The 12407-nt window shown below is 30.1% G+C and overlaps 1 protein-coding gene across 1 annotated transcript; it reads right to left on the reverse strand.

The window, feature by feature from the left end:
* Positions 1-95: 95 nt before the first annotated feature.
* LOC111686276 (LIM domain-containing protein A-like) lies at positions 96-1789 on the reverse strand. Its single transcript, XM_046952472.1, has one exon. The coding sequence runs from the start codon at positions 918-920 to the stop codon at positions 96-98; it is 825 nt and encodes a 274-aa protein (XP_046808428.1). The 5' UTR covers positions 921-1789.
* Between the last annotated feature and the right edge of the window lie 10618 nt (positions 1790-12407).

Consider the following 12407-nt stretch of genomic DNA (forward strand, 5'->3'; position numbering starts at 1 on the left):
ACTAGAACTGAACTAGAACTGAACTAGAACTGAACTAGAACTGAACTAGAACTGAACTAGAACTAAACTAGAACTGAACTAGAACTGAACTAGAACTAGAACTGAACTGCACTGAAATAGAATAAGAACCCGCCCTGAAGTGTGATTTGAAAATAAAACTCACCTTTGTACATAGGAAATTCACCATCGCTATGACTGTGGCACAACATCATAGGTGAACGACAACGAGAACGTTCTACAACAACAACATTATGACCTGAGCCTCCGCCTCCACTACCACCTTTACCACTTCCGCGTAAAGATGAAGTTAAAGTATTAGTATTTTGTTCCCCACTGGATGCAGCACTAGTGGCGGCCGATGCCGAATAAGAGCGTGGAACATGACTTAGAGTACGACGTCTTAGAGTGGCTGCAGCATGTTGTTGTGATAGGGATCGGTGTTGGGGCGTCAAATGATGACGAGCATGATGATGTGTTGATACTTTAACAGATGACACCGTATTAGCCATATTTGATGTGTTGTTGACACTGGAAGATTGACAATGACGATGAGCTACTGAGGATGAAGAGGCCGCAGAGCCGGATGAGGAAGTGGCAACAGATGTTGATATATTGCCAGTATTGAGGGACATATGATGCTGCAAGGGAGGATGATGATGTTGATGTTGGTGTGAATGCTGATGTTGATGGTGATGATGCTGTGCTGCCGTAGTAGTTGTTGTTGCATTTGCATTAGTATTGGCCAGCGCATGTTGTAGAGGTGGATGTGAGTGTTGATGAGTTAGTTGACGTGACACATTATGCGAGTGGGAGTGATGAACATGGGCACTTCCTACAGCCGCAATACTATGCTGATGTTGCAATTGACGTTGTTGCTGCTGCTGTTGTTGATGATGATGTTGTTGCTGTAGTTGTTGCATAATTTGGTGATGAGTTGCTTTTAAGCTTGATTGGGTATTTTGTAAACCAACCCCGCCACCACCAGCAGCAGTATGCGAAGCTGAAGTAGGAACCACATTTGTCGTTAATGCTGTTGAATACTGTTGATTGTTGATGACGGTTGTAGAGGAAGCAGAAGTGTGTGTTTGATTTGCGTTTCCGGTATTTCCTGTGTTGCCAGTGGCAACTGATAACACAGCGGGGTTTTTCTCCCATGGTCCGTTATTTGTTGAATAATCCAACTTGATGAGGGATGTTGATGCTGATGTAGTATGTGTGTATTGGTTTAATGTGGCTAATACTAAAACAGCTCTTGTTGCTATTAGTTAGTTAAACTACAAGAACACTTAATAAACTGTTTATGTATAGGTAGTTTTAAATTATTTGCTTTCACAGTAGATTTTTTTGTTTGTTAACAAATTTTGTTATTATTACTAAACTTTTCCAATTATTACAAGCCCAGCAAAAAAATCAAGATAAAAAACACCTAGAAGTTTTTACACCTTCCGTTAAATGTGTTTCCGTAATTTGGTTGCTTAAAATTTTAGCATCCTTCTCGTTATCACCTTCATCATCAACATTTTCCTCTTCGTCATCATCATCAGCAGCATCTTGCTGTTATAGTCATTAAATTTATCCAATATTTATTTGCTTTTTTTAGTATTAGAGTGTAGTTGTTTAGTGCTGGTATTTTTGAGTGTCAGTAGTATAACATACACCCCTTCTCATCTCTCTAGTTTTCTCTATGTAAATAAACCTGACCTTCAACCCTTTATTTTTTTATTTATTTTTTTATCTTTTCACTTTTGGTTTTATATTGGTAGAAACTGAATTTATTTTGTTGGCATTTTTTCAACAAACATATATTTTGCAAGTGTTTGTGTGAGAATGAAAGAAAGAACGCTGGACGTTTGTTTATGGAAAGTTTCAATTTATATAAAATGTTTAATAAAATTTACTCAAATTATAAATCTTAGTTGTTTTTGAAAATTAACAAATAAGTAAAAACTTTGGGTTCGAAAATGTTGAAATTTTAATAGAAAAAATGTTAGATGTTTACTTTAGAGTTGCACAAAAGTAATTTCATTTAATAGAGTAAATTAAAAAGATTAGAAATATTAATCTTAGTTTTTATAAAGGTTCACATTGTACATAACCCTCAAAAATAAAAAAGGTTAGGGTTGTACTTTCCAGGCTTATAACTTCAGTGTACTCCATCAGAACTGAACTAGAACTGAACTAGAACTGAACTAGAACTGAACTAGAACTGAACTAGAACTGAACTAGAACTGAACTAGAACTGAACTAGAACTGAACTAGAACTGAACTAGAACTGAACTAAAACTGAACTAGAACTGAACTAGAACTGAACTAGAACTGAACTAGAACTGAACTAGAATTGAACTATAACTGAACTAGAACTGAACTATATATGAAATGGAACTGAATTGGAACTGACAATTTTTGTATATAATTTATAATTTTGTGTTTTACTGTAATTTAAATACAAAAATACAGTTTTTATCATTATATCTAGGCGTCATTTTGTTTAACTATATTTATTACAAACTATACAATAACAAAGTATAATTAAATTAATAATAAAATGAAATTGTTTGAAAAAATATGTCAGACAGTTTTATTAAAAAACATTAAATTTAATCTTCATATAATTTTTTGTTTTAAATAAAGTAAAATAAAGGCAATTTTAATTTAATTATAAAAACAAAATGAGTTTTGAAAAAAAAACTGGTAAATATAATGTCAATAAAAGATAGCTAAATAAATATATTTCTCTTTATAAACTGCCCGTTGCGTATACGTAACATTTAATTAATTGTCGAAAATAATATTACTCATACATCTTTGCTGAAATTTTAAATAGTGGAAAAAACATAACTATCGTGTTTTTTTAAGGAATTTATTTTGTTATAAAAATTATATATTATTCCATCATTATTTCAAACCCACGATTGTCAAGTTTTCTAGAAAAACAGATTAACAATTTCAAATCCTTTCAAATCTAATGTAATGTGGTATTTTTCCCCCTAAGGTATTTTGTTAAAATAAGTATAACTGAGAATTCATTGCTAAAAACCAAAATACTGTTTGTAGCACTAAGTTAAAGATAAAATTATAAATTCCACCCAGCGGAATTATGTTTTTTTTTTTGCTCTGAATTTATTTTTAAATTTAGTTTAAAAATAAAAAAAATTATTTACAACATTGCCATTAAAATATATTTAATGATTTTGTTATTGTTGTTATGTTTTAGGTTTTTTTCTCTTTATAAAAGTTTTTTTTGTTTTATTTAAGTATGTGTTACTAAAGTGAGAGTTAAGCTAGAGAGGAGATATACACGCACAGACAGATAACATTTCTGTGTGTTTATGTGTGCCTATGTTTATGTGGAAACATTATTGAACAACAATCCTAATGACTTTGTGGTTTATTTCCAACCCATCATTGTTCGATGTCAAACTGTTTTCTATTATGGGTTTATCTTTTACCACTACATTTATAAAACACAAAATAACCAGATCTCGTGTAAGGCTGGCTGCAAGGGTACATATGTATGAGTAAGCTGGTGTATGGAAACACATAAAACAGAATAGCAAAATGGAAAAAAAAAACAAACTTACAATTCAATGAGAACTACAATAACGGCATAGAAATTTTCTGGGTATTTAGAGGCTTTTTACTTGTAACCAGTAACATTGACATACATTCAGTACACACAAATACATTTATACAATTACCATTTTACACATACACTCATGCATACAAAACATGTTTAAATACACATACCTAAAGTTGAGCAACTGTTCATATAAGAAGGTTAGACTGAACAGTCTTTAAAACAGTTCAACCAAATCTAACAAAATTACAAGATTTTCTACTAGACAATACAAACAAATTTATTACTTTTACAATATTTTACCGCCTGCCTTCCATATTTGCTAGATTCCAAATGATGAAAAAAACTTTAGCTCAAATTATAATTCAATCATGGAGATAATGCTTGTTTCATGTTGCGTTTTTCTGTATTTGTTTTCTTTTTTCATTTAGTTTTGTTGGCCATTCTGTTCTTATTTTTCCGTTTGTCAATGTTAAATGTTTTTGGCCAAGTCTTAAAGCCCATCATTTTGCTTCTTTTTTTTGTTATTCTAAAAATAAATTACTATGTGACAGTTTCTTCTTTTTTCTTTGTTATAAAACAATTCGAACAAAGAAATCCAAAACTAATCCCATCTTGTCAAATTGGGTTTCTATAGGTTTTGTCGTTGAAAACCACAAAATGACAATTTTCCGAAATTTATTATAAAAAGGAGGCAGACATTTAAGGTTAAAGGAAATTTTGTTAACAGGTTTAAACCAACAGAACAAAATTTTTACATTAAAAAAATTTTATTTTCTAGTAATTTATGAATTTTTGTTATGTCTTACTATTTATATATTTTAATTTGTTGACTTTTTGCTCTTCAATTTTATAATTTTGCTGTGTATTGAAGTATACTCAGACGTATACTTGTTTTTAAATATTTGTTTAGGATATTAATCATACGTCTGTTGATTCATCTTAAGGAACATTTTTTTTAATTAATCAAACATTTAATTACATTTTGTTAATTTTTAAGATATTTAAATTTTTTATAATAAAAGGGTGTTGGTATTTGATCCTTTATTCGAACAAACTTTACACGCATACATATGTATCTTTATAGTTTAATAAAATACTGTTTGTATAGAGTGGTCTATAATCTAGTTTATAATCTATTCCAGTCTATAATCTATTCTATAGTCTAGTCTATTGTCTTGTCTATTGTCCAGTCTATAACGTAGTGTATATTCTAGCATATATTGCAGTGTATAGCGTATGTCATAGTCTAGTCTATAGTCTAGTCTATAGTCTAGTCTATAGTCTAGTCTATAGTCTAATCTATAGTCTAGTCTACAGTCTAGTATATAGTCTAGTCTATAGTCTAATCTATAGTCTAGTGTATAGTTTAGTCTATAGTCTAGTCTAGTCTATAGTCTAGTCTATAGTCTTGTTTATAGTCTAGTCTATAGTCTAGTCTATAGTCTAGTCTATAGTCTAGTCTATAGTCTAGTCTATAGTCTAGTCTATAGTCTAGTCTATAGTCTAGTCTGTAGTCTAGTCTATAGTCTAGTCTATAGTCTAGTCTATAGTCTAGTCTATAGTCTAGTCTATAGTCTAGTCTATAGTCTAGTCTATAGTCTAGTCTATAGTCTAGTCTATAGTCTAGTCTATAGTCTAGTCTATAGTCTAGTCTATAGTCTAGTCTATAGTCTAGTCTATAGTCTAGTCTATAGTCTAGTCTATAGTCTAGTCTATAGTCTAGTCTATAGTCTAGTCTATAGTCTAGTCTATAGTCTAGTCTATAGTCTAGTCTATAGTCTAGTCTATAGTCTAGTCTATAGTCTAGTCTATAGTCTAGTCTATAGTCTAGTCTATAGTCTAGTATATAGTCTAGTATATAGTCTAGTCTATAGTCTAGTCTATAGTCTAGTCTATAGTCTAGTCTATAGTCTAGTCTATAGTCTAGTCTATAGTCTAGTCTATAGTCTAGTCTATAGTCTAGTCTATAGTCTAGTCTATAGTCTAGTCTATAGTCTAGTCTATAGTCTAGTCTATAGTCTACTCTATAGTCTAGTCTATAGTCTAGTCTATAGTCTACTCTATAGTCTAGTCTATAGTCTAGTCTATAGTCTAGTCTATAGTCTAGTCTATAGTCTAGTCTATAGTCTAGTCTATAGTCTAGTCTATAGTCTAGTCTATAGTCTAGTCTATAGTCTAGTCTATAGTCTAGTCTATAGTCTAGTCTATAGTCTAGTCTATAGTCTAGTCTATAGTCTAGTCTATAGTCTAGTCTATAGTCTAGTCTATAGTCTAGTCTATAGTCTAGTCTATAGTCTAGTCTATAGTCTAGTCTATAGTCTAGTCTATAGTCTAGTCTATAGTCTAGTCTATAGTCTAGTCTATAGTCTAGTCTATAGTCTAGTCTATAGTCTAGTCTATAGTCTAGTCTATAGTCTAGTCTATAGTCTAGTCTATAGTCTAGTCTATAGTCTAGTCTATAGTCTATAGTCTAGTCTATAGTCTAGTCTATAGTCTATAGTCTAGTCTATAGTCTAGTCTATAGTCTAGTCTATAGTCTAGTCTATAGTCTAGTCTATAGTCTAGTCTATAGTCTAGTCTATAGTCTAGTCTATAGTCTATAATCTAGTCTATAGTCTAGTCTATAGTCTAGTCTATAGTCTAGTCTATAGTCTAGTCTATAGTCTAGTCTATAGTCTAGTCTATAGTCTAGTCTATAGTCTAGTCTATAGTCTAGTCTATAGTCTAGTGTATAGTCTAGTCTATAGTCTAGTCTATAGTATAATCTATAGTCTAATCTATAGTCTAGTCTATTGTCTAGTGTATAGTCTAGTCTATAGTCTAGTCTATAGTCTAGTCTATAGTCTAGTTTATAGTCGAGTCTATAGTCTTGTCTATAGTCTAGTCTATAGTCTGTAGTCTAGTCTATAGTCTAGTCTATAGACTAGTCTATAGTCTAGTCTATAGTCTAGTCTATAGTCTAGTCTATAGTCTAGTCTATAGTCTAGTCTATAGTCTAGTCTATAGTCTAGTCTATAGTCTAGTCTATAGTCTAGTCTATAGTCTAGTCTATAGTCTAGTCTATAGTCTAGTCTTTAGTCTAGTCTATAGTCTAGTCTATAGTCTAGTCTATAGTCTAGTCTATAGTCTAGTCTATAGTCTAGTCTATAGTCTAGTCTATAGTCTAGTCTATAGTCTAGTCTATAGTCTAGTCTATAGTCTAGTCTATAGTCTAGTCTATAGTCTAGTCTATAGTCTAGTCTATAGTCTAGTCTATAGTCTAGTCTATAGTCTAGTCTATAGTCTAGTCTATAGTCTAGTCTATAGTCTAGTCTATAGTCTAGTCTATAGTCTAGTCTATAGTCTAGTCTATAGTCTAGTCTATAGTCTAGTCTATAGTCTAGTCTATAGTCTAGTCTATAGTCTAGTCTATAGTCTAGTCTATAGTCTAGTCTATAGTCTAGTCTATAGTCTAGTCTATAGTCTAGTCTATAGTCTAGTCTATAGTCTAGTCTATAGTCTAGTCTATAGTCTAGTCTATAGTCTAGTCTATAGTCTAGTCTATAGTCTAGTCTATAGTCTAGTCTATAGTCTAGTCTATAGTCTAGTCTATAGTCTAGTCTATAGTCTGGTCTAGTCTATAGTCTGGTCTAGTCTATAGTCTATAGTCTAGTCTATAGTCTAGTCTATAGTCTAGTCTATAGTCTAGTCTATAGTCTAGTCTATAGTCTAGTCTATAGTTTAGTCTAAAGTCTAGTCTATAGTATGGTCTATAGGCGAGTCTTTCGATTAGTCTAGTACATAGTCTTGTATAAAGACTTGTTTATAGTCTATTATTTAGGCTAGTTAATAGGCTGGTCTATAGATTAGTGTGAAGGTTACTCTTTATTCCAGTCTATAATAATATTTGATCGTCTAGTCTGCAGCATAGAAAAATTTTAGTCTTATATTTTTACATAAATTATATCTTCTACCATTAAACAAATTTTTATTTCTCTTTGCAGGTAAATTTTTAAAACAATTATTAATATGTGTTCAAGATCCGTAAGTAATTCAGTACCATTTTTTCCAAATTACAAATTATCTATCGTTATCCTTTTTTGAATAGAATATGGTCACTTATTTTAAGATTTCTCCCAGATGTGGTAAACAAACTGCATATACAAACAGTATTGTTCGAAACCTAAGCAACTTTTTTTGGCATTGTATACAAAGTGCTATATCTTCTATTATAATTGATTTATTCAAAATTATATAATTGATAATAATAACATTATATGTCTACATTATAATAACAACAACAAAAGTTTAATTCCATTTCGCTGTGAGTTACAAGAAAATAATAACTGAATTAACTCCATAAAAAGCTGTTCGAAACTTAAGCAACTTTTTGATGTTCTTATGAAAATCGTTGGTCCTTTTGAGTTGCAAACACCTTTATGGAATAGATTATTTACTAGTGTAGTTAGTAATTAATCCCAAGCGGATTTTAAGCCATTCGCAAGCTGCAATGTTTTCTAAAACAGCGAGTTTCGACCCAGCGTTTCAGAATGTCGAACAGCATCTCTAAAGGTCTTGAGTCGGAAGATTTTGATGGACAATCAAATGATTTGAGTCGCATTACTCGATAACTACTCTTAAATCAACTTTTCCAAAGGTTTTGGTTCATTATCATGCTGAAAATCGCACTAAAGTAAGTTGTTCTGTTCGTTGTTCTCAATCATATAATTCATTTTGTTGGCGAAAAACGTCCCAAGAAGAAAACAATCCAACTCTGTTTGTGTTTCAACATCAGGACTAACCCTTCTCTTCAAAAATCATGGCCACACCCTTAAATTTTTGCGAAGTACACTAGTAACTAATCTATTCCATAAAGGTGTTTGGAACTCAAAAGGACCAAATATTTTCAAAGAGAGATCAAAAAGTTGCTTAAGTTTCGAACAGCTTTTTATGGAGTTAATTCAGTTATTATTTTCTTGTAACTCACAGCGAAATGGAATTAAACTTTTGTTGTTGTTATTATAATGTAGACACATAATGTTATTATTATCAATTATATAATTTTGAATAAATCAATTATAATAGAAAATATAGCACTTTGTATACAATGCCAAAAAAAGTTGCTTAGGTTTCGAACAATACTGTACATTTAATATCAAACATTAAACTTTATCTTTTATAACTTGTAACAAGTTACAAGTGAATAATTGGAGTCAACTTATTTTCAAAAAATTTCAAGTCCATAAAATTTAAATTAAAATTATAAGAAAAATAATTTAAAAACTTAATTAAAGAAAATCTTGTTTATTTTCTTGCTATTGGGCAGAACATTAGATGTATTTATTTTCTTTATTAAAATTTAAAGAAAAAACATTGCTTTTCCCCTTCTATTTATCTAGTAGAATATTTAATTTTATTCCTGCCCACTACTAAAACAACAACAACATCATCATAATTTTTATAATATTATCATTGGTAAACAATTCTAAGTATGTTAAAGTTAAAAATAAACTTGGAACTTTTACATTTATATAATAAGTAAAGTAGGCTTCCCACATGTATCCGGGGCTTATTAAAAGTTAATAAACCAAATTTTGGTATGCCACTGAGCCACCATTACACAGTCCAACAACATTTATGGTGGAAACAAAAACATTTACTTTTACTTAAAACCTTTCAAATCCCTTTTTCTAACGACGTGTATGAAAGTAAACAATGAATTTATATATTTAAGGGGGTAAATGTGTATAACTGAGTGTTTGTACGTATGTATGTATATTATTTATATTTTTGAATGTCTTAAACTATGCTATAATTTATTTGCTGTTTTGTCGCAACAATATTAATCATACGCTTAGATGTTCTCTGTAATACAGTAAGAAGAATACTGAAAAAATGAATGAAAATCATTTATAAGAAAAAATACACAGTGGGTTTGGGGAAAATGTAATATATAAAGAGAAATTTTATAAATTATTAAAGCTATGGATTTTTTTTTTCAGAAGTGTATGTTTTTGTTTATACTTCTATAACATACTTATTTATGTATATGAGGAGTATAGTGTTACACTGAAATTAGATTTATACTTAGACTAGTATATAGCCTAGTCGATATTCTAGTCTTTAGACTCTTCTATAATTTAGCCTTTAGTCTAGTCTATATTTTAGTCTTAAGTCTAGTACATAATCTAGTCTTTAGTTTAGTTTTCATTCTAGTCTATAGTCTAGTCTACAGTCTAGTCACTAGTCTAATATATAGTATAGTCTATAGGTTATAACTTTATCTAGTTAAGTCTAAGTCTACTTTACTGAACTGTCATTAGCGATATGTTCACAATGTCTACGAATCTTTTGACTGATTCTCAGTTGATCAAGCCATAACTACCATCATAATATTTTTCTATACATTCAGTGCAATTAGGTGAACGGTAGTAATAACTCCTGTAAGTTCCGACAAAAACTGTGTCAGGTTATAGTTAACTTTCCCATAACTTCTGCTGATCCACGTCTATACGTCCATGTTGTGTATTGTCTCATCTTTGTTCCTAGCTACGAATAGATCATTCCCTAATCTATAGTCTTGCCTATAGTCCAGCTTAGGGTGTAGTCTATAGTCTTGTTTGTAGAATAGTCTATATTCTAGTATATGGTATAATTTATAATTTTGTCTATCAGTATTCCGTTAAGTATATAGTCGAATCTATAGGCTAGATTATAGTCTTGTCAACAGTTTAGTCTACAGTCTTGCCAATAGCATAGTCCTTAGTCAAATGAATGATCTATGATCTAGTCTAAAAAATTTTCTAGTCTTGACTATAGTCTAGTTATTAGTCTAGTATTTAGTTCATCATCTAGTCTGTATTTTAGTCTATAGTCTAATATATAGTCTAGTTTATAGTCTGTCTATAGTGTAGTCTTTAGTCTAGTTTATAGTCTAATCTATAGTCTTGTATATAGTCAGGTCTATAGTCTAGTTTACAGTTATGTCTATAGTCTAATCAATTTCCTATGAGTCCTAGTCTAAGATCTAGTTTAACGAATTGTCTATTGTATAGTGTAGACTATAATCTAGTTATTAGTCTAGTCCATGATCTAGTCTGTATTATAGTCTATAGCAGACGTCGGCGCTAGTATTGTTCTGACAACGAAGATTTTCGGCAAATTACATGTACACAAAACGATCGCATACGAACCTCTAAACAAGGGCATCAAAAATACAAATATTTTATTTAGTTGCTTTACAGCATTCAACAAAGCAGGTTGATGTCGCTTTGTTAAAGAAATTGCAAACACAACTTGAAAAAAGCAAAAACAACTTGTAAAAGCAAGAGCATAATTTACAAAAACAACGTACACTCTAAATAATTTTCTAGAATGCATAAAATGAAAGTAAATAAGTTAATCTTGTTTCATACTTTTTTTGTACATTTTAATTAGAAACGTTGTTTCTATGTAAAGAAATTATCATTCTTAAGTACATTGATTACATATTGTTTATAAATATTCGCATTTTACAGTAATGCAATTTAATCTTCAAAATTAAAAATAACCAAATTTTTTTTTCAGTGCAATTTATATGAAAATATGCCAATAGTGTGTGTGTAGTGGTGATTTTTTTATCTGCCTCTCTATCCGCCGGTATATGGTCTATAGTCTTATATATACTCTAGTTTATAGTATTGTCTACAGTGTAGTCTATAGTCTAGTCTATAGTCCAATTTTTAGTCTATAGTCTATCATTAGTCTATAGCCTAGTCCTTAGTATATAGTCTAGTCTTTAGTCTATAGTCTACTCTTTAGTCTGGTCTATAGTCTAGTTTACAGTTTAGTTTATAGGCTAATCAATTGACTAGTCTATACACTAGTCTATAGTCTAATCTATAGTATATTTTATTAGCTAGTCTATAGTTTAATCTATAGTCTATTTCATAGTCTACATTATAGTCTGGTCTATAGTATATAATGCTAGTTTATAGTCTAGTCAATAGCCTAGTCTATAGGCTAGTCTATAGCTAAATCCATAGTCTAATAAGCTAGTCTGGTCTATAGTATAGTTTACAGTCGATATTCTAATCTTTATTAAAGTCTAATCTATAGTCTTGTTTATTGTCTAGTCTATACTATATTGTAGTCTATAGTATACAATGCTAGTCTATAGTCTAACAATAGGCTAGTTTTTATTCTATTCTATAGTCTAATAAGCTAGACTATAGACCAAGTTTTTAGCCGAATGCTTAGTCTAGTCCACTATATTGTCTGTTAAAGTCAGTGTTTGTTGTTGCTGTTAAAACTTTCCACTGTTTGTATTATTTTTCATTAAAATTTTTTTGTTTCTAATTTAGTTTCTTTTTAAAGTGAAAACATAAGAATAATAAACTTTTTTTTTGTGTAGGTATTATTCAAACAAAAGAATCTAAATAAATTCAGTTTTATTATATATTCTTTTAATTTAAACTGAAAAAAAAAAACGTTTTAACATTAAAAATCATGAAAATTTCTTGTTAATAAATAACGACAGCAGCAACAACAAGAAACAATAATTTTATTACAATAATAATAATACCAACAACAACAACATTAAAAACAAAAAAAATGGAAAAATTTTTATTCATACGTGTGTAAATGAAGATAAACGTGTACCTGGCAACAGTAGTTTTCTATACAGTATTGCTCAAAAGAGAAAAAAAATAAAGTAATTTTTGTAATAGTGTGTGTGTAAACTTTTTAAATTCTACGTTAAGTGGATTTAAGCAGAATAACACAAATTTAAATTTAATTTTATATATATATTCTATTATCTAAGTTGCTTAGTTTTTAAACAACACTGTTTAAGTAAACAAATGTATGT

The sequence above is a fragment of the Lucilia cuprina genome, chromosome 5 (assembly GCF_022045245.1).
Source record: "Lucilia cuprina isolate Lc7/37 chromosome 5, ASM2204524v1, whole genome shotgun sequence".
Taxonomy (NCBI): domain Eukaryota; kingdom Metazoa; phylum Arthropoda; class Insecta; order Diptera; family Calliphoridae; genus Lucilia; species Lucilia cuprina.

What these genes read in the sequence shown, in the direction of transcription:
- LOC111686276 (XM_046952472.1), bottom strand. Translation starts at nt 920, where the DNA reads ATGCAACAACTACAGCAACAACATCATCATCAACAACAGCAGCAGCAA.